Raw genomic sequence first — 23,626 nt, 5'->3', positions numbered from 1 at the left:
GACAACACAAGACCTCACACAAGTCTTCGCACCCAAGAGGAGCTCATAAAACTTCAGTGGACTGTTCTTCCTCATGCACCCTACAGCCCCGATCTCGCACCGTCGGATTTCCATATGTTTGGCCCAATGAAGGACGCAATCCGTGGGACGCACTACGCGGATGATGAAGAAGTTATTGATGCAGTACGACGTTGGCTACGACATCGACCAGTGGAATGGTACCGTGCAGGCATACAGGCCCTCATTTCAAGGTGGCGTAAGGCCGTAGCATTGAATGGAGATTACGTTGAAAAATAGTGTTGTGTAGCTAAAAGATTGGGGAATAACCTGGTGTATTTCAATGCTGAATAAAACAACCCCTGTTTCAGAAAAAAAATGTGTTGCATTACTTATTGAACTGCCCTCGTATGTTATATGTCTTAGTGCAGCAATGAATAACTTCCATGGGTTGTCATGGTAATGAGCATGAATCTATATTTATTGGTCCGAGCAATGACAAGAAATCATCTGAAAATTAATGTGATTATGGCTGTTAGTGCTGGCCACTTATTCACCATTTCACAACTTCATATGTCACAATTCATCCATCCTAATCATTTTCAATAAAGACTCACTTAGACAAAAATGTTACCTCTATCTCCTGGGCTTGCAAAATTAAGGAGTTACAGGTGTAATAGAAATATTTGTACATATCTCTTCTTTTTTTAATAACAGTAAACTTTCTTTTTACAACTACACAACAAAGGAAGATACAAAGAGAGAGTGATTAGCCTGTTCTTAACATCCGAGCTTCCTTTTTCTCTTGAAGTTCTTTCTTCTGTTGTTCAACAACTTCTCTCCTTTCTTCCAAAAATTCACCATATTCAACTGAGTCAATATTTCTTGTTATTTCAATGCCACATGATCTTGCAACACCTACCAACATTATACATATTTGTTCTAAAGTGTAACATGCCAAAGGAGGATCTTCTGATTTGATTTTTGCTATTTCATACAAATGCTTTAGTGTTATTTTTCCCGATATTTCTTTTCCTGAAACAAAATTCCATTTATAACTAAGCAGATCAAATGCAATGCAAGGTTGGAACTGTTTACCTCTAAATATTTATGAAAACATGAGGACTATTTCTAAAATTCACAGGGAAGTTACACTTTAATAATATTTCATGCATTTTGATGACATGGTCAAGAGCTAATTTTCTATGAACAATAATGTGTCACACTCGAGTAGAAGTGAATTTTTTTATTTTGCCTAAAAACTCTACCTGTAATTGTGAGCGTCTCTGACTTCTTCTCATAACTGTTAATTCACTATTCTAGTGCCATGTCCTAAGAGGAGTGAGAAGGGGCATTAAACATTAGAAAAGCAGTTCCTTTTTCAGGACAAAACACAAGCATACAGGGCTCACAGTAAACATACTTTACTGGTCTCGTGTTCAAAAAATTTGGTTTTCATTCCTTTTTACTCACTCTCAAATGAAAGCTAAGCTGAAAGGCTAAATGTGAAAAATAATCCAATTGTTCAAGAAAACCTCTTACAAGGAACTCCTTAAGTGTGAGGTCGTAAGTTCAATCTTTAGAAAGGCTCATTTGAAAGTGTTGTGTTAACAATTATGACAGGAAAAATATTAGCTGCCAATGACTCAGCATGTGCTCGAGGAAATGTATCTGAGAGGTCCAGAGATCAACCTTCTATGGGATGTATGTATTACGCTCCACAAACTGGATATCATCAACAAACAAAAAATTGTTCAAAACAAACAATAAATTTGCACCATGAACACAAAATGAAAAATGGCGTACCACAGTGATCAAAAACGTTTGCACCATCAAGATCAAAAGAAAACTCCTTCAGATTTACAAATCATGCAGGATGTTCAGCTAGGTATCCACTCTTAAAGAATGCATATAGAATCATATTGGTTTAACGGGGTGATAAGGACTGATGGAATGTGATGACATGCAACCAAAAACGAAACTGTCGTGGAGCTTATGAAACAAGCCATCTTTTAAGGCATAGTTGCAGATAGTGCAATACTATACTTTATAAGTACAGAAAAAGCAAACATCCAGAGGCTGAATTTGTCCTGTGGTATCAGATAGTATGAACTGCAATGTCACACACTTCTCAGGAGAGAGAGTTTGCTGTAAAGTAGTATGATTTTTAAACACAGACCAGAAATCAAGCAAAAGCAAGTTATTTTAACCAGCCACTGGCCAAAAGCAGTGCTCATACCATATTTGTAGTTCTCTTAAGCCCATCATATTGCACCTCTTACAAGGAACTCCTTAAGTGTGGCGTTGCAAGTTCAACCTTTAGAAAGGCTCATCTGAAAGTGTTGTGTTGTTTTCTGGGACTATAATATTCCATACTGGCCTTTAAAGTCACACACACAAGATAGAACTGTGGGGGCAGAGCACATCCAATTTCTCACAACATATAAATAACTTTCCAGCCAATCGACCATCCCAATTAACAGTCAGTGTAATTTTATACAAATATGTTAAAGAACTGATGTTAGTTTATCTTGATACAACTCTCTTAGTACCCTAATATCCAAGGTTCCTTTCAAATGCATTTCCTCTTCAAATCCCAGTTGGTCAGGGTTGAATACAAATTCCTAATGAACAATGGGATAAGTTTATTTATCTCAGCTACTACAAATTTTCAGGCTGATTCTGCAGTTTGCTGTATCGAAAAGTTGATGCTTTGTATGAAACTTCGTTATCTTACATCTTCCAATTCTGGAGCACCGTTTGAAATTATGTAACCATCCATTGCTTCCCTTAAAATCAATGTAATCTATGTTACATACGGTATGATGCGCATCCCGTAAAGCATCCATGAAACACACAAACACTAGTTTTTGTAACAGGTATGCCTTATCCTCCCTCAAATATTCATAATTTTTCTTATGCACTACATGATCATATTGCTGTGGGCTTATTTGAAATCTGTTCATCACTAATTTTTTACTATGCTGAGGATTATCTTCCACGTACGTAATTATGTTTAGTACCCACTCCTCGGACAATTATCCTTTACTACATTTCACTGGAGACCTGATTTGTGGCCCCCTGTCCGACAAAGATGATGAACTCACTTTCACTCGTTAGGCATGTATTATCGTTACTGTACTCCTCGTGTACATTGTCCACAGGGCCGTGCATGATGCCACCACACATTCCACTCACTCATCCCCCAGACATGTTAATATTTCTTCTGCCAATTCTTTCTTAATCTGCAAAATTCCTTGGATTTCTTTCTGATGAAACGTCAACTTTGGCACTGTTGTAGATGTATTACAATGTTTGCTCTGTTTATCTTTGCCATTGTTCTGCTTTGGATCAACACCAGTAACACTGTAATGAGTTACTTGTCAACCAAGCAGTTCAACTACGATCCATAGCCTCATGCTGGGCTCCTCATTGGATACCCCCAGTCCTTCTCCTGTTGTCATTAGCACCCAATATTGTGGGGCATTAAATGCCATAAACATCATTGGCCTTTTGCGACCTCGCACTCAAAGGGTTCTACCGAAATGAGACATTTTGGCAGTTCTGATGTAAGACATGGCACATAGGATTAAAAGGCATGAAAATTAGTATGGGGTCATTCCACATCAGAGGGACCAATATTAAACAGTGTCCCCACTCAACCATCTCCAAACCTAATGAAATTTGGTGTGAAGGTTCTACATGGTCTTTGATGGTTATATACCAAATTTCAGACCAGTATCTTCAGCGGTTGAATTCTTAGGGGATTTTAAAGAGAGGCACTCACCTCCGCATCATGTACCAAGGTACACATGTGCCAAATTTGCTAGGCTTAAAAAAGTTCTAGCAAACATTTGGTCATTTGCTTTAATATACACAGACAACTTCTTATGCTGAATCACACCATGTCAAAAATTAGAGATTTAGCCATACCTAAATATAGAAACAAGCCTCTAAAGTGGCAAAAAAAATTTGTGGCACTATTTGGAGAGCCATGGTTTGCCCAACCACTGCTACTTTTCGTATGAGCCAATCATGCCAAAACTTCAGATGGCTATTTCTACCTATGATGTCTATATATCAGCCAAATTTAATTGGCACTGGGTGTCCAGATGAAAAGATATGCATCTGCAAAGTTAGCCAAATTTTTCTAATTGCAAATTTTAGGGTTTTTTTGGGGGGGGGGGGAGGGGGGGGGCGGCAGTATCTCAACTGTGTCTTCTTCAATCCTTTTTTTCTTGCCACAGCTGGATAGATCATACTTTAAGCTTTCAAAGCTATACTGTTTAATTTCTGTATCTTGTATATTGATGAGTAAGAATACCTATCAAAAGTAGGAAAAATGGATTACTAATAAATACAAAAATTAATACAATCTGAAGTTGTAAATTTAAAAAATGTATAATTGTAGTGTCTTTTAATAGTATAAGATTTTGCTGTGGCTTAAGGAAAGTAACTATGCTGATAAGAAGTGTTTTTACATTATTTTAAAGTGTAAAATATAAATATAATAAAACCTCAGAAAGTGCTCTGAAGATTATAAAATCTAGAAGATCATAACAGAATGTTACGTTGCTTTAGAAGTTTTACCCCTAAAGTGCATTTCCATTGGTATTCTAAAGCAGCAATAATTTTTTAAGGCTCTACCTTCACAGCAGTGATATACATTGCTGAATCACCACTTTCAATTGCTGCTTCCATTATTGGCAATTTTCAGTGTCAGTCTTTTGTATGGTGTAATCTTTGATGTTGACACTGTACCCATTTGGTAAAGACAAACAAATAACACTTGTAAACACTGCAATGTCTGATAGGTTCAAGTCACTGACTAATGAAGTTTTTAAACCTTGTCAGAAAATTTGTAGCAAATATAGACATCAAATGCCCAAAACAATCATCCCACCAGGATAAGCAAGGATCACCATCCACAGAAGACGTGGGTGTCATCGATGCTTGGCTTTACTGCTAAAACTTCATTATCATCACTTGGAGAATCACTACAAAAGCTTCAACAGATCAGCAAAAGGGATTCAATGGGATACATAAAGTGCAAATGTCAGAAAGCCGGAGGCAGCATTACAAAGATAATTGCCACGGTTGTTGGTGTGAGCCAAGTAGTTATTGCTCAGATACAAATGGAAGAGTGTCATAAATGTAAAGGTATGGACATCTTAATTGAACAACTTAAGATTAAACTTCAAGCAATAGCAGTATAGTTCAAATTTTGACCCTGGCCCCAAATAACTGCACTACTGAAAAAATGGCTAAAGAATTTGCTGTTTCAGCTAAGATGATGAAGGTTTGGAAACTGAAGATGGAAAATGGTGAAACAGCTCATTCATGAAATGAAACAAAATGTCCTCACTTTCTTTGAAGATGATGACTCTTCTTGTTTATGCCCAGGCAAAAAGGACTGTGTTGTTGTAAGAATAAATGGGGAAATATTCACAAGGAGAAATGCCTGCTCCTTTGTAACCTTAAAAAAATGTTCATTGCTTATTGTAAGCAATATGGAAATGAACTAAGCTTCTCTAAATTTTGTAAGCTCAGGCTGAAATGGTGTAGTACAGCTGGTGCTTCTGGATCACATTCAGTATGTGTATGTGCAATTCATCAAAATGTCAAATTAATGTTTGCTTCAGCAACATCCATTCAAGATGACTACAAGGTTTTGGCGGGAGAGAGGGGGGGGGGGGGCAGACTGTGAGCACTTCGGAATAAAAAAAATTGTGAGGAATGTCCAGGAAAAATGCAACTAGATGCTTTTCTTGAAGACTCTTTTAAAAAAGACTATGATCCTGAAGAAACAATGGAATACAAGCAATTGCTGGCAGACACACATTGGAGACTTGCCAGAAAACTGTTTAAGATTTCATGGAAGCATTTATTTTGAAAATTACCAGTTTAAGAAACCATCAGTTTGTGTCAGAACACCAAAGTTTATATCTTAAGCAGCTAGAAAGAAATCTTGCAGAAAATGAATTAATTTTAATGATAGATTTTGACTGATTTTGCTGAGAATTATTCTTTCATTGATCGGGATACTGTGCAGATTCCATTGGGAGAATAGTCAGGCCACATTTCATTCATCTGATGTCTAATTTGATGGCAAAGAATGTCAGAGTATTAAAATTCGTATGATCAGCGACTGTTCTGTCATAATACCATTGCTGTCTATGCCTATCAAATAAATTTGATAGCATATTTAAAGGCAAAGACTGAAAACATTAAGAACATTTATTGCTTTAGTGATGATTCAATATAAGAATTTCAAAAATTTTGTCAATTTATGCCTGCTTGAAAAGGATTTTGGCATCACTGCCAAATATTGACTCCATATGATTTATTCAAATTCTGTGATGATAGTATTCCAGGCGTAAAGCTTTTTTATGTACCAAAAGAAGGAATTGAAAAAATCCACCCAGATCAAGAAACAAGTTTTACCATGGGACATACAGTATCTGGAACGAGAGAAAATCAATTAATTGTAATGTTCTCAGAGTAAGCAGAGTTTACAATGATTCTACAGCATTCACAGTTAATGCCTTCGAAGCAGATGAAGAAATTCCAAGTTTACAACCAGAATAGTATGTTACTTGTATGTATGGCAATTTTTGGTGTGCTGGAAACATGTGAAGTTTCACATGAACAACAAGATGTCGTCATCAGCTTTACACACCCACACAGTCATGCTCGTTCCTTCCACTGGTCGACTGCTAAAGATACCTGCTGGATTCCTGAGCAACATATCTTCATGTCTTTGGAAGCCCCATCAGCATCACCAGGACAACAATACAGTTATCCACAATCTGTCATTGATAAAATTGTAGAAGTGCTTAACCAAACATGGAACTGAATCTTTAGTATTTTTGTTCTGCAAATTTGCTGTGTTTTGTACTATACTTGTTTTCATGTCATGTGCTAAATTACTGTTTGAAACTGGCTTATACACTTGAATAAAAATAATTAATTATGGGACTTTATGAGCAAAATATTTGACTTTTCAGTCTTCTCGAAGTGCTAAAATAATAAGTTTTGGGCCGGCCGGTGTGGCCGTGCAGTTCTAGGCGCTTTAGTTTGGAACCGCGTGACCGCTACGGTCGCAGGTTCGAATCCTGCCTCGGGCATGGATGTGTGTGATGTCCTTAGGTTAGTTAGGTTTAAGTAGTTCTAAGTTCTAGGGGACTGATGACCACAGATGTTAAGTCCCATAGTGCTCAGAGCCATTTGAACCATAAGTTTTGAAATGTGTTCTTACTCATCAAACTGAAAGATCCAAAAATTAAACAATATTTCTTTGAAAGCTTAAAGCATGCTTTTTCCAGCTGTAGCAAGAAAAAGAGGATTGAAGAAGACACAGTTGAGATATTTCTCCCAAAAATTGCCTAAAATTTGCAATTAGAAAATTTTGACCAACTTTGCAGATGCATATCTTTTCATCTGGGCATCCAATTTTAATTAAATTTGGTCGATACTTAGACATCATAGACATGAATAACCCTCTGAAGATTTGGTGTGATTGGTTCATATGAAAAGTAGCAATGGTCGGTCAAACCGTGGCTCTCCGAATAGCGTGACAAATATTTTAGCCACTTTAGAGGCTTGTAAGGCTAAATCCCTAATTTTTGCCACAATGTGATTCAGAATGAAAACTTGTCTGTGTATATTAAAGTAAATGACCAAATGTTTGCTAGAACTTTTAAGAAAGCCTAGCAAAGTTGGCGCATTTGCACCTTGGTACATGATGCGGAGGTGAGTAGCCTCTCTTTAAAATCCTCTAAGAATTCAACCACTTAAGACACTGAACTGAAATTTGGTATGTAGCCACCAAAGATAGATTTGGAGATGGTAAAGTGGGGACCCCTGGTCCCCTTGACATGGAATGACCCTATGACCTACATGGTCACAGTTTAGAATTCTCTGCAGCACAAATTACAATGCACAATGGAAAGTCATAACTTGTAAAAGGAACAAAAATGGAATGTCCCATGACCAAACAATACAGTATTAGATTCTGTCTCTTAAGAGGGAGAATGCATCACCCAGAATTCATCTGGAATTGCGTGGCTGAAATTACTTTTTTGTTTGTTGCTTCTATCCTGAAAATTTGATTTTTTGCACTATCATTCATCATTCAGCAGTGTATTCTGGTTATGAATAATGCAAAACTGAGATGAAAAGAAATGTGACAACAACAACTAGCAAAAAAATTTGAAAGCATGTGTCCAGAGACTCAATTTAAAATATACAATCACAAATATAACATACGAGGGTTGTTTTTTAAGTAAGGGCCGTTCGCGTGTATAGTCCCGTAGTTCGCGCAGATGCCGCAACAAGCCACCGCGCCACTTGCCAGCATCCTCCCGTTCACACTGATGCAAGTTGCAGCTCTGTAGCTGACGTGTACGCATCGCTGTGCTACTTTATAATTTTTACGATTATTGAATCGCCCACCGCGTGTGAGATACAGTCATTGATATGTTTTTTGACCGCGAGAAGCCTATTAGCTGCAGAAATTCATCGTCAGTTAACAGAAGTTTATGGCTTCAATGCAATGAGTGAAGGTAAAGTGCGTCAATGGGTTAGAGAGTTTAAAAATGGCTGTCAAAATGTCCATGACGAAGAACGCTCAGGCCGACCCTCTGTGATCAATGATGATTTGGTGGCTGGAGTCGAAACAAAGATTCGTGAGCACAGAAGATTCACAATTTCCACTCTTTCTTTGGAATTTCCACAAGTTTCAAGATCGGTTTTGTACAAAATTGTGTCTGAAAACCTAAACTTTAAGAAACTGTGTTCTCGGTGGGTACCCAGACTCCTCACAGAGGACCACAAAGGGAAGAGATTTGCCACTTCATTGGACTTTTTGATTTGTTACGAGGAAGAAGGGGATGACATGTTGAGTCAGATTGTCACTGGAGATGAAACATGAGTATCCCATATCACTCCCGAAAGCAAGCGACAATCGATGGAATGGCGACACACAACCTCACCCGTCAAGGTCAAAGCCAAACAGATGCTGTCAAAGCGCAAGATTATGGCAACTGTGTTCTGGGACCGGCGCGGTGTTTTGCTAGTGGACTTTATGCCACGAGGAACGACAATCAACTCAGATGCCTACTGTGCAACTCTAAAGAAGCTCTGCAGAGCAATTCAAAACAAAAGGCGCAGCATGCTGACAAAAGGAGTTTTGCTCCTGCACGATAACGCTAGGCCTCACACCTCTCAAAAGTTTCGGGATTTGATTGATTCTTTTGGCTGGGAAGTTTTGGACCATGCACCATACAGCCCCGACCTTGCTCCTAGCGATTTTCACCTTTTCCGGTACCTGAAACACCATCTTGGCAGGCAGCGCTTCAATGACGACGATGAAGTGAAAGCGGCAGTGAACTCTTGGCTGTGGGAGCAGGCGGCCGAATTCTTTTATGAGGGAATTAAAAATTTAGTTGTACGGTATGACAAGTGCTTACATAAACAAGGCAACTATGTAGAAAAATAGGTAAAAGTGCGTAGAATCAGAAAATAAAAGTTTTTTACAAAAGTATTTGTATCTTTTTTTAAAAATAAAAACAGCCCTTACTTAAAAAAACAACCCTCGTATAAATACTCACTACTAACTATAAAACTGTGATTGTTATACATGACAAACATTTTAAAAATTTTCATGTTGGCAATGAGGAAAGATTGATATTTGTCATTTAATTCACTCAATGTATCCTAGTACAGTTAGCAATGGAGTACAATTTAAACACACACAAATACTGCCAAACCTTAGTACCTGGTTCCATAGCACCCCTTTGTATACCAGCAGCTTGCTTTAGGAAAAATGTAGCAGGTGGCTTATGCATAATAAGCTGATAACTCCTATCAGCATTAACTGTAATTCTACATGGAAGAGGTATCCCCTCTTTTAAATCCTTTGTTCTTTCATTGAAATCCTTGCAAAAAGCTGCAATATTGATTCCATGCTGAAGACAAAAGAACAATAGAATATCAGTTTTGTAATGTAAAACACAAAATGAGCCATAATAGTCTCTCTTATGGTTACAGATAAAAAAAAAATTAGTTCTTTTCAGTATCAGAACAGTTATAAACTTAATGTGCCTAAGAGGACCCAACCAATGAACATCTTAACCCTGCACAACACTGTTCATTAACCGGCAGTATTGGCAGTGGGTGTAGTGGTATTAATAATTATGAAGCAATCATTGGAATAAAATACTACTTAAGACTGACATGAAAAGATGGAGGAAAAGAATATTAGGGTTTTATGTACTGTTGACAACAAGGTGACTGGAAATTGATTTCAAGGTTGGATAGGAATGGAAATCTGATGTATTCTTTTCAAAAGACCCACCCGCAAATTTTTCTTTATCAGTCTTTGAATGAGAATTCTGAGGGGGAGGGGGGAAGGGGGGAGGATGCATGTGACAAGGAAATATGGGTTATTTATTATTTCTTTACTTACATTCATACGTATGGTTAAATATTACATAGATTTAATTGTACATATCATAAATAACACTTCAGTGTTTTAATAAGAACTTCTAACCAACACGCTTATTCAGCAAATAGTCTCTTATTATTAATTGTTTCTTTTTTATTTGTTAATTATTACAACTTTACAAAAAAATCAGCAATAATGTTAGGCAGGAAAAAATTTAAGGTGTCAAACAAAGGAATTTCAGAGTGTGAACAGCTTATGCTAAATAGTGCGCCACATGTATAACTTTGAGGAAGATTTTTAACCAATAATTTAAGGCAATCTTGGTAAAAGCTTAATAACAAACATCTGTAGTGTCCAAAGCTTAAAATAATGTTAGTTTACTTTAGCTTCCATCATCACCAGTCATTTGACAGAGGCCTTGTTAGACTTTTTCACACTTTGCAGTCTTCAGCTATAAGTATCCATGTTTTTAATTTAATTTGTGATCATTCCCCAGTGCCACATACAGGATGAGTCAGGAGGAAAGGTACTTGCTTTAAGAGGTGATAGTATTAGTAATTCTGAACAAAAACTTCACCTGGACAAATGTCCTATTCTGAATAGTTTCTGAGATGCAACGCATTTAATATCACTTGTTTATGTTTTCCTCAAATAACTCAAAAAGCGCATCCTCCAGTCAACACGGGTCGCAGTACAAAATTAAACTACATAAGTTTCCTAAACAATATGCTGTTCATTTGTTCTCTAGGGGGTAATAGATTGCGCGAAGAGTGTGTGAGAAAGTTGACAATCTCGTGCAACGCTCAGGCCTCTAACATAGATGGTTTATGTAGGCCAGGTTGAGGTAGTTTCACGACTTGATAGATACAAGTGCCCTGTATTAAATTGTTCGCCCCAACTTCCTCTACACTACTGTGGTATGCTGTAAAGAATGTCAATGTTTGAGTAATACCGAAAACAAACAACAGTGTACATTAAATGTGTTCTCTCTACGAAACCATTCGGGATGGTCCATATAAATTTTTTTGTTCCGAATCACTAATACTGTCACCCCTCAAACCATGTACCTTTCCTCCTGACTCACCCTGCATATTTCTTTTCTTGTCCTACAGCTACACCCCATTCCTAATGGATCCTTGCTCCATTAGCAACATTACTTCACGGTACCGCTATGTATCGCAAAAATCCAGAAATGCTGCCTAATTCATGGAATCCTCCATAATAGCCAGACTACAAAAATCCCATATCTGGATGCCAACTCTCCTTTCACAAAGATATTGGATGTTCAGATTCTGCCATTTATTGTCAAGCACAAACATAGCACAATGAAAACAAATTTCCATGGCACAGGCATCCTTGAGCTACCTCTTCTCCCTTTGGAAATGTATAAGATAAATATCTTACAATTTCCTACAAGTCTCCCTAATCCTCTTACAACTTACAACAGTAAGAGAAGACCTTGCCTTTGCTGGCCTGTTCTATCTACCATACCCTTCCTAATATTCCGTGAAGGGCAAACAAATCAAGAACACCATTATTAATCTATCCAGCAGATCCTTTATCCAACAGAAGTTTTACTGCATTCCAAGGGCTTCAAACTCAGCTTCACCCCAAAACTCAAACATACTGGACTGATCAAAAACCTACTCTCCTTCCTACAGTGGAAACACACTTACCATCAACCACCCTTCTTCTCTCCCTTAAAACCCACATCCTTTCGTCTTTCCCTCTTTCCTGATGAAGCAACCGTGGGTTGCGAAAGCTTGATATTTGTGTGTGTGTTTTTTATTGTGTCTATCTACCAGCGCTTTCCCGTTTGGCAAGTCACAGCAACTTATGGAAGAGATACTTTAAAGAAATATTTCATTTCTCAACAGATTATATCATCATCACAATGATATGCATTTCACTTGAAAATAACTTAATCTGCAATTTTCTAAGAAGAGAATCAAAATGTCACATGGTATGGCAATGAAGACAGGACACGGGAGACAAAGGACAGGAAATGTGTTACTGGTTTTCTATTTAAATCATAAACAGCTGTAATTTCCAGGAGCAGCAAGAAACAGCCCATAGTAGCTTTATCAATTACTGAACCACAATTAAATAAAAAAGACCACTTCACATATATTACAATGGTTCACAATGAACAACTTAATAATAAACACACATAAAACAAACACTATATATCCAAACAGTGCAGAATCAACAGCCTCTAACTGCAACCATAGGACTGTTAGGCAAAATACTTTAAACCATAAATAACACCAGATTTATAGAAGTTTGGTCCCAAGAAGATCTAAAATGGCAGAACCACACACAACAAATAAATAAAAAACCATAATTGAAATTGATTGAAACATTGGTGACTCATCAATCAATAATTCTAAGCCTACCTAAGTATGCCTTAAAACAAGATACATTAAAAGAAAGCATATGGATGCTCCCAGAAGCACATTACAACATAAAAAGATGTGTATTACATTTCTTCCCGATTCTTAAAATTTTACACAGTGGTTTAAAATCTTTCTTTTTATGTATCTTTCATGTTTGTTTCTCTAGTTTATAAATATGGACATATCTAAGAGCACTTACTTCCAGAAAAGGACTATATGTATACATCTAGAAATATAGATACATAGTTTATAAGTATGGACACATATGAATAGAACATATACCTCCATAAAAAGAGAACATAAGTGTACACATAGAACATAATGTAGAAAAAACATAATTGCATTGAACTGAATTCCTTTGCCTGTAAACAACTGTTGTTTTGTATAAGGCATCATCATTTGTTACATAATTATACAGTTGGTTACACAAATTATTCAAAAAATAGATAAATAGTTCTCAAGATGGTTATACAAATGATTATACAAAAGGTTAACATATATAGATATTATTAAATAAATATTGCACATCTTGAACTCATCCATAATTAGTTTTGTTACACCGGTTGCACAGACAAAATTATGTTGTACGTCATAAGTTACAATTTTGTTAGTTCACAATCAGATTTATAATAAAAGAGCATCATTTTTTGTTATAAAAAAGAGCATCATATTTTTTTCATTATGTATGAACTCACTTGTACTATAGAATGCTTTCTCTTTCAGCCATGTCTCTACCACCGTTTTAAATTTATTTTCATGCAGTTCCCTTGTGCCATGTGATATAGTGTTCAAAAATGTTTTGCCAGCATGTACAAAATTATTTTGGACTTCACTCAAACGCACCCAAGGAATGTCTAATAAGTTCCTGTTTCTGGTTTCATATGAGTGCACATCTGACCTCACAAATGTAATATCTCCTACTTGCCTTCCTCATTTATAAAATCATCAGCACTGTAGTAACATTTGTGTTTTGAATATTTTTCAGCGTTTGCACCTGTGGATTCTAACTTGCAGTCCTTGAGCTCTGAATACATTTTATTGCTAAGCTTCAAAACCACATAAATTGGAGTATTTTCAAATAATGTTAGTCTGTGGCAAGGTAATAAGTAATCTTGTTTGTGCCTTGTTTCATAAGCATGTGTAAATAAATTTCCTTCAAAAAGACGTTGGTTTTTTAGCTCTATGAGAAGTGTTTCATATATAAACATAGAAGGAACTGTCAATAAATCAAGGCTTGGAAATACAGGTTTACATGATTGTCTATTGTTTGTTCCAGTCATAGCTCTGATAATTTTTTCCTGTAGCTTGGACATTCAGAGGTGGCTTCCTTTTTCAACACCCCAAAAAATTATGCCATATCTTCCAAACGATGTAAAATATGCATGATACAGAAATTTTCCAACAGCTAAGTCAGTTCCTTTATTTAGAATCATCATTGCATAAACAAAACTATTTAATTGATCAATAAGCAGTCCACATGATCAATCCATGCCAAGTTTCTGTTTATGGTCACTCCATGAAATTTAACAGATTCTGCAGTGATTAGCTCTCTGCTTTCATAACTTAACTGTGTTATATATACAACAGTTTGGTTCTGAAGTGTACAATTTGTGTTTTTGTTAGGTTTAGTTTCATAGCATTATTATTTATTGGCATGATCTGTATCACTTCAGGCAGGGGGTTACCTCCACAGTCTCAGTTGCTATTGAATTTAGCATATATTAAAATTCTGGAGTAAGTAAGAAACATTGCAGAGTCAACGGAAAAAGTATGCGAAGTTCAAAAGAATGCGAAATCCCGAAGATTGGCTAAAATTTACAGACGCGCGAAATTTGGCACGGATTTCAATGCGAGATGCCTTTAATAGGTTCCACAATGAAACATTTTCTCGAAATTTGGTAGAAAATCCGAAGAAATTCTGGTCGTATGCAAAGTACACAAGCGGCAAGACGCAGTCAATACCTTCACTGCGCAGTGCCGATGCTACTGTTACCGACGACTGTGCTGCTAAAGCGGAGTTATTGAACACAGTTTTCCAAAATTCCTTCCCCTGGGAAGATGAATGGAATATTCCAGAATTTGAAACACGAACAGCTGCTAGCATGAGTTTCTTAGAAGTAGATACCTTAGGGGTTGCGAAGCAACTCAAATCGTTTGATACGGGCAAGTCTTCAGGTCCAGATTGTATACTGATTAGGTTCCTTTCAGATTACACTGATACAATAGCTCCCTACTTAGCACTCATATACAACCGCTCGCTCACCGATAGATCTGTACCCACAGATTGGAAAATTGCGCAGGTCACACCAGTGTTTAAGAAGGGTAGTAGGAGTAATCCATCTAACTACAGACCTATATCATTGACGTCGGTTTGCAGTAGGGTTTTGGAGCATATACTGTATTCAAACATTATGAATCACCTTGAAGGGAACGATCTATTGATATGTAATCAGCATGGTTTCAAAAAACATCATTCTTGTGCAACACAGCTAGCTCTTTATTCGCACGAAGTAATGGCCGCTATCGACAGAGGATCTCAAGTTGATTCCGTATTTCTAGATTTCCGGAAAGCTTTTGACACCGTTCCTCAAAAGCAACTTCTAATCCAGCTGCGGGCCTTGTGCGACCGGATTCGTGATTTCCTGTCACGAAGGTCGCAGTTCATAGTAATAGACGGCAAATCATCGAGTAAAACTGAAGTGATATCAAGTGTTCCCCAGGGAAGCGTCCTGGGACCTCTGCTGTTCCTGATCTATATAAATAACCTGGGTGACAATCTGAGCAGTTCTTTTAGGTTGTTCGCAGATGATGCTGTAATTTACCGTCTAGTAAGGTCATCCGAAGACCAGTATCAGTTGCAAAGCGATTTAGAAAAGATTGCTGTATGGTGTGGCAAGTGACAGTTGACGCTAAGTAACGAAAAGTGTGAAGTGATCCACATGAGTTTCAAAAGAAATCCATTGGAATTTGATTACTCGATAAATAGTACAATTCTCAAGGCTGTCAATTCAACTAAGTACCTGGGTGTTAAAATTACGAACAACTTCAGTTGGAAAGACCACATAGATAACATTGTGGGGAAGGAGAGCCAAAGGTTGCGTTTCATTGGCAGGACACTTAGGAGATGCAACAAGTCCACTAAAGAAAGAGACAGCTTACGCTACACTCATACGTCCTCTGTTAGAATATTGCTGCGCGGTGTGGGATCCTTACCAGTTGGGATTGACGGAGCACATCGAAAGGGTGCAAAAAAGGGCAGCTCGTTTTGTATTATCACGTAGAAGGGGAGAGAGTGTGGCAGATATGATACGCGAATTGGGATGGAAGTCATTGCAGCAAAGACGTTTTTCGTCGCGGCGAGATCTATTTACGAAATTTCAGTCACCAACTTTCTCTTCCGAATGCGAAAATATTTTGTTGAGCCCAACCTACATAGGTAGGAATGATCATCAAAATAAAATAAGAGAAATCAGAGCTCGAACAGAAAGGTTTAGGTGTTAATTTTTCCCGCGTGCTGTTCAGGAGTGGAATGGTAGAGAGATAGTATGATTGTGGTTCGATGAACCCTCTGCCAAGCACTTAAATGTGAATTGCAGAGTAGTCATGTAGATGTAGATTCCCCCCCCCCCCAAAAAAAAAAAATTACTGCCCCGAGATATAGGCCTCCAAAGATGACAGTGCAAACAACATTTTGAAGATGTGAATTTTGGAAAAATTTAAAATACTGTATCTCTGTAACAGTTATAGATATTACAGCTTTTTTATTTGAAAGATAATTGCTTTATGATTGCAATGGTAGCCTCTGTTTGAACATATCTGTCAAAGTTCTTTTACTGTCTCCTTTTGAATTTTTTTTTAATTTACAGAAAAATTTTTTTTTCAAAAATGCCGATCCAGAAAAGTTCGATTTTTTTCTGTTGATTAGTACCATGTAGTACTATATTCTCTGTAAAGGAGAGCTTCCACTTTTAAGTTGGACAGCTTTTATTTAAAAAAAAAAAAAACATTTTCTTAACTCTCAAGGGTAATTTATGTCTTTAGTGAAGTTTTTTACTAATTTCTTTGTTATAATGTTTATTACTAATGCCTTTGTTGCAGTTATTTCTTATACTTTCTTTGTTGCAGATATTTCTTACACTTTATTATAGTTTCTAGTCAGTTTCTTTGTCATGATTGTTCATTGCCGGTATTTGTACTGTAGCTATTCAGTGCTAATTTGTTTACTGAAGAGGCTTCTAAGAAATCTGAGCCCATCCACTTAGTGTGTATTTGTGAGGAATTTGCCAGTTGACAGTTGCAGTGTGTTTTGTGAAAAGGACTGTTTGAAATGTCTTCTGACTAGGGCCATAGGAGAGTTAAGTGTGCTGACTATCTGCATATCCATATAAGAGTGATATATAAGACAAACAAAAACAGACTTTGTTCAGGTTGGCAATAAGTGTCTGCATTTGAAGATACTGTTTCAAAGTGAAGATGTTTCCACTGACAACTTCTTGTGTTCTAAATGTTTTGACAGAATAACAACATTGATAGTATCTGAACAAGGTGAAGTTCCCATGATGCAGGTGATGCAGATTTTGCATCAACAGAGGAAGAATTAAGTACCCTGATTCAGTCAACTACAGAGGTAGGTGTTAGTCCTGTTCAGAAACCGTGGTCAGTGAAGTTGAGTCATAAGCTTTATGCATCAAGAAAGCACAGAGAGATTACTAAAGCAATGGGTGAATACACTACAGCAAAATTGACCACACTGTCCAAAGTAGAAATTCCATCTTCAGAAGAAAATGAACCAAAGCACTCTTGCCAGGAATTTTTGACAAATATCAATTCAGCTATTGAATACTGTTCATCCTACAGTGAAAATATGCAAGTTTGAACTATTATTCCACAGACATCTCCAAAGGAAACAATTTTATCCACATTCCATCAGTATCAAAGTACACGGCAAACAAATCAAGAAATGCGAGGTCTGTAAAAGGAGTCTTGGAATACCAGATCCCTATTATAGTCATCCTGTAGAAGCAACTCAAGTTCAAATTGTGCAGTCATTTTATCTGGAAGATAAGTGGGGCTGTTCTCAGAGTGCCAACAGAAAAGACACTGCAACAATTGAAGGTTTAAAAAATTGTGAAAGTGAAGAGGCACATGACATGCAGTATTAAAGAAAATTTTTGCAATTTATAAGAACAACTTCACATACTGGAAGATCAAAATTTTATGCACTACGACCTAAGTGGGTAGTTCCATAAACACCTAGAGATGTCTGTTTATGTGTGTACTGCATGAAATTTGAACTTACTGGAGCATGTTGCATATGACACCTTGGTTGGGTGTGTGAAGTCATCTGTAGTCTGTGACGTAAAGCGAGAGACTTGGGGTGACTGCCCTGGAAAGGGAGGACTGTCTTTACAGACACTTGGCCCGGAGGACATAGCAGATATTTCTGCAGAAATTACATATGTGACATGGGAGGAAAATAAACTAATTAAGAAAACTGTTGCCTCTGACAGTTTCACTGATGAACTTCGTAAATGGTCAGTGAAAGCAGTAACATACCAGCATCTGGAGAAATTGACATAACAACACATTGCAGAAGTGAAAGGGTGTGTACAAGCTGAAGAACTATGTTTAGTACTTCACAGTGATTTTGCTGAGGGCTGGTCTGTAATTCTCCAACAAGAAGTAGAAGGGTATCATTGGAGTAATGACCAGGTTTCAATTTTTACAGGAGTGACATATTTTCAAAACAAGACCATAAGTGTGGACACAGAACATGACTCAGCACATGCTTTGCTAGAAATGTGCAAAATTCTTCAACTGCAAACAGGGGCAGAGAAGGTAATCATCATTTCTGATGGTTCTCCCAGTCATTTTAAAAATCGTTACCAGCTGTTTGAATTGAGTAAGTCACTTGTGCCAACTGACTGGGTATACGGTGTTACTTATCACAGGAAGGGTCCTTGTGATCATAGGAGGCCTGCTGAAGCACCATGCTGCAAAACATAAATCTTTCCGTATGAAATACAGCTGTGATTCAGCATGCTGAGGATTTTACGAGAGTCATAATATTTTACACATCCACAGCCTCATTCTTTTGTCCAAAGAGGAAATCGAAGAATCCTGTGAGCAGAAAAAAGAAGGATGGTGCAAACAAACTACTCCTTTGAAAGGAACTCAGAAGACATATTTTTGGACTCAAAGTAATGGGAGAACTCATATTGCACTCACTTTAAAGTGCAAGAAGGAAGAAATTTCGTTTGTTCAGCCAACAGCCCAGAAACAGCAATTTAATATTCAGATTCACAACCTGAGATGGGGGATGTTTGTGGCATGTGTGTATGACTATGACTGGTGGATTGCAGAGATTATAGATGCCATGACATGCCATTGACACAACAACACATTGCAGAAGTGAAAGGGTGTGTACAGGCTGAAGAACTATGTTTAGTACTTCACAGTGATTTTGCTGATTAAACGAAATTGTGGTGAATTTTATGCTACCACATGGACCAGCTTCTGGATACATGTTTCCAGCTGAAACACAGCAACAACGCTATCAGTGATCACTTCTGTTCACAATGATTTGACGATTATAAGTGCTCCAGTTCCTATTGGTTCAGCAGGAAGTCATCACTCTATATCAAAGGAAGATACTGAAGCAGTGGAACACATTTTTAGTTCATTGACTGGCTAATTTCAGTACAAAACTGAGTGCACAGTTGTTGTACAAACTGAAACCTTTAAGTATTTAGACCTTTCACATACATTTTGAACCATTTAAAATGCTTGAAAAATGAATGTCTTAGTCCTCTTTCAAAACTAAAATTATGTTAAATAAGGATAATTTTTGATTTTTATGAGCTTGTTATGTGATAATAAAACATGTTTTATGCATGGAAAAAATTTCATTTGTCTATAAAACATGCTCAGCCTGAAAGTGGAAGCTCTCCTTTCCAGGGAATGTAGAACTACATGGTTCTAATCAACAGAAAAAAAAATCAAAGTTTTATGGATTGGTATTTTTGAAAAAAATGAAAAAGTTCAGAACACTATAGTAAAAGAACTTTGGAAGGTAAGTCCAAATGGAGGATTTCTTTGTAATCATAAATCAATTACCTTTCAAATAAAAAAACCAATAAAATGTCTAGAACTGTTCCAGAGATACTGAATTTTAAATTTTTCCCAAAATCTTGCATCTTCAAAATGGTACGCACAGTGTCATCTTTGGAGGGCTGTATCATAGACAAGAAATTTTTTTGGAAAAAAAAATAAATAAATAAATACATGTTCCTTACTTAGCCCTTAATTTTATCATATTCTGAATTCAATAACATCCAAGACTATGAAGTTAAGATTTTTTCCTAGCCTGCCTGAAATGATGTGGTCTATGTCTATCCAATTTTCGAGTTCTTGAAGGGTTTGTTTTGTTTTCTGTGCTAATTCGTCAGTGTTTTTACAGCAGACTACTGCTGTCGAGTCATCTGCATACAGAATCTTATCTGAAGTTACCTTACCTGGCATGTCATTTATATAATATAGAAATAGTAACAGACCTAGTATGGACCCCTGGGGTACAACTGCTTGAATTTCCTTCCAAACTGAGCAAGATTTCTCAGCCTTATGATGTTTAACTACCCTCTGTGTCCTATTTTGAGATAAGATGTGAACCAACTTAAAGATTTGTCATGGAAGCCACAGAAGCTAATTTGAGGAACACCTGCTTATGGTTTACCATATTAAATGTCTTACTGACATCACAGAAGATACTGGACACACTGCCCTTGTTATTGAGGCATTTGGTTATTTTAGTGATTAGTTCATTGATAGCGACATGCACAATGCTTTGGTCCTGCCTAAATCCATACTGAATATTAAAAATAAAGTTGTTTTTTGTTGTATTTTTCTAATTGGTTACACACTATTTGCTCAAATATTTTAGAAATAATTTGTGGTATTGATGTTGGACAAAAATTTTCTATCTCCTCTTGTCTGCCATTTTTATGGATAGGTAGAACTTACGAATACTTCAGCGTGTCTGGAAAGCAGTCCTCAACGAACAATTTATTAATTAATTATGTGACAGAGTTGGAGTTGTGACAGAGTTGAGGATGCAATATAATCACATCCTGTCTATATTATTTTTCTTGGAATTTCATCCCAGTCAAACAATTGAGATTTTTTAGGGATTTGATAATATTAGCCAAATCACAGCAGGATAAATGAATAAATTTGAATTCTCCTGATCTGTGTCGCATTATATTGGGATTTGGGTGTGAAGGAGGGAGATGATCAGTTTTGTTAGAATTTATAAAATTATTGGAATTTGCGCAGCTGAATAAGTATTAAGGAGAAAAAAGGACATCTTACTAATAACTATACTTGCACATTCAAGAACAAACAAAATTACAGCGAACACAACAGAATAATTAGCGCACACAAAGAGTGTTAGACAATGTCAAAGAGGTCTATTTTACACTGTGCACTTTGCGCCGTCACACACGAAATATATTGTTCACACAATTCCAACAAAAATAGCTGTTGTATTCTTGGCATATATGTCTGAATTGTAATCACTTCCCTGTTATTTCTAATGTAGGGTTTAAACCTTTTGTTTTTCAGTGCTTATTCCAGTCTTGTCAATTTGCCAGACAGCTTCTGATTTATTTGTGGCATCTGATGTGTATTTATTGTTTGCCATTTGTTTTGCCTGTTCAACTATTCTGCTAAACATTCTTTTGTATTTCCTTACATAGCTGACAAACTCTGAATCGTGGTTGTTCTTTACTTCCACATGCAGTTTCCTCTTTCTAATGCTAGAGATCCTGATGCCTTCTGTTACATGCATGCATAAGATTAACAACGCAGTCCTTGTGTGGCACTTCAAACCACGATCGCTTTACTGTATATTACAGCAAAAAAACAACAGTCCAGACACTAATTGAGTCTGTGTTAGTAGTATTATAAGCCAACTTGTTCGCAAATATTTGTACTTACATGACCACAAATTAATTTGAGCTTAAGAAATTTAAGTATTGTATGTTTGTGGGTATGGATTTTTAATCACTTTTTCTCTTGGTATTAAGCTGACAGTCTCATGTAAAAGGAAACCAACTTCATTTAACTGAAGAGATTAATATAGATGTTGATATTATGTTAACTTCCAGATTCAACAAAAATAAAAATTAATTATAACCTTATAGAGCCAAATTATGTACATATATCTTTAAAGAATATTTTGGAGCAAGGTACTGAACATTCACAAAATAAAAGTATTCCATTCAAAATAACAGGCATACACATACATTTTTGTGTGTGTCTGAGAACACCATTTATTTCGTTTTGAGTTTGAAAAACCTATGGAACAGAGCTTCTGCTTCGGAGCACAAAGGGAGTAAAAAAAAGAAAAAAAATGATAAAAGTAATTTGAACGAAAAGTAGTGTTTGCTGCTTGCGCGCTATTAGAGCTCAACTGTATGAAAATGACATTTTCATACAAACCTATACTACACCAGTTATGAATTATAGATTATTACTGATACACTCTTTCATGGGCTAACAAGATTTTGTGTTTTTCGATTATGCGTATTAGTGGTTATCTATCTAAAACTACTTCTTCTAACTTTCGGAAAATGTTTTTTTATTTTATTTTATTTTTTTTTTTTTAAAGATTTCGGTTGAATCTGTGTGACTATGAGGTGTGTAGTATCATGGTAAAATACTATCTAAACATAGATGCTGCTGCTACCGGCAGTACTACAATGAGCAATATCTAACAAAATTCAAGTTGATGGTGATGTTGGTTTATGAGGCGCTCTACATCATGGTCATCAGCGCCTGCAGAAGTTCCCAATCTTGCCATTTCTCACCACTTCCCGAATGATGAGAGATGATCAGGACAAACACAAAATTCAAGTTGCTTCTGACATTAAACATACTGATGAACGACGTAAGCTATGCATCAAAGGCTGTTGTACGGAAAATGATTGCGGTCACAATATACAAATTCAAAATCGTTTTTACCTGCCCAAGCATTGGTCCTAACGGAGGACCGGCAACTGCCATTCCTGCTGGAATATTGGTTCGAATTTTATTTCCATGTTGCACCTTGTCAACGGCTTTACGCAAGGTCTTCAGCCTACCAGCAGCTTTCGACATTTTTAACTGTTCACTTAAGTCTACTGCTCTTCGTCTACATTATTTTCAAACATTAGACATTTGTGCGACGTTTCGATACCCTCGGGCAAAATCGAACGGAAATTCTTTCGATAGTGAAAATGAAATTCACACACAAAATAACCTACAAGAACATTGGAACAAGAAGATTAATTTCACTGTTCACCATACCCTCACTATCGACATTCACTTACTATGGAATTTTAGAAAATATCTTCATTTCGACTTAAGCCAATTTCTCCCTTACAAAGCAACCCTAATCGTCTCCATTGTACGATATATTTATTTTCCTTACGATTAAAGACATTCTAGACCTCTGTGCATACATTACAATTTGTGACAACATGAAGCCAACATAAATTACCTCGTATCAAAATGCATTTAGTCACCACGTCCTTTACGACAAATTCACACTTTCCGTCAACTTAAAACAATACGCGGTGCAATTATTTACTTAAGTATTTCAAATGGCGGCATTCACACAAGTAGAAAAAGGACCACCAAGTCACAGTTGCTGCGATTGTTTCAGGTCATGTTCCTCGGAAAGAAAGTTTTGCTGGTGCCTTCACCTGCTAATATCGGAAACTGAACTATTCTTTCCGCGCTCACTCGA

The 23,626-nt window shown here is 36.8% G+C and overlaps 1 protein-coding gene across 1 annotated transcript; it reads right to left on the bottom strand.

Moving 5' to 3' along the window:
* Positions 1-682: 682 nt before the first annotated feature.
* LOC126175485 (39S ribosomal protein L11, mitochondrial) lies at positions 683-23,178 on the bottom strand. Its single transcript, XM_049922306.1, has 3 exons — positions 22,861-23,178; positions 9,776-9,965; positions 683-1,032 (listed from the first exon to the last, which is right to left on the bottom strand). Exons 1-3 carry the CDS (start codon positions 22,993-22,995, stop codon positions 767-769), a joined length of 591 nt encoding a protein of 196 aa, XP_049778263.1. The 5' UTR covers positions 22,996-23,178; the 3' UTR covers positions 683-766.
* Positions 23,179-23,626: the final 448 nt, after the last annotated feature.

This window comes from Schistocerca cancellata, chromosome 1 (assembly GCF_023864275.1).
Source record: "Schistocerca cancellata isolate TAMUIC-IGC-003103 chromosome 1, iqSchCanc2.1, whole genome shotgun sequence".
Classification (NCBI taxonomy): Eukaryota; Metazoa; Arthropoda; class Insecta; order Orthoptera; family Acrididae; genus Schistocerca; species Schistocerca cancellata.
This window is presented reverse-complemented; position numbering and strand designations above follow the sequence as displayed.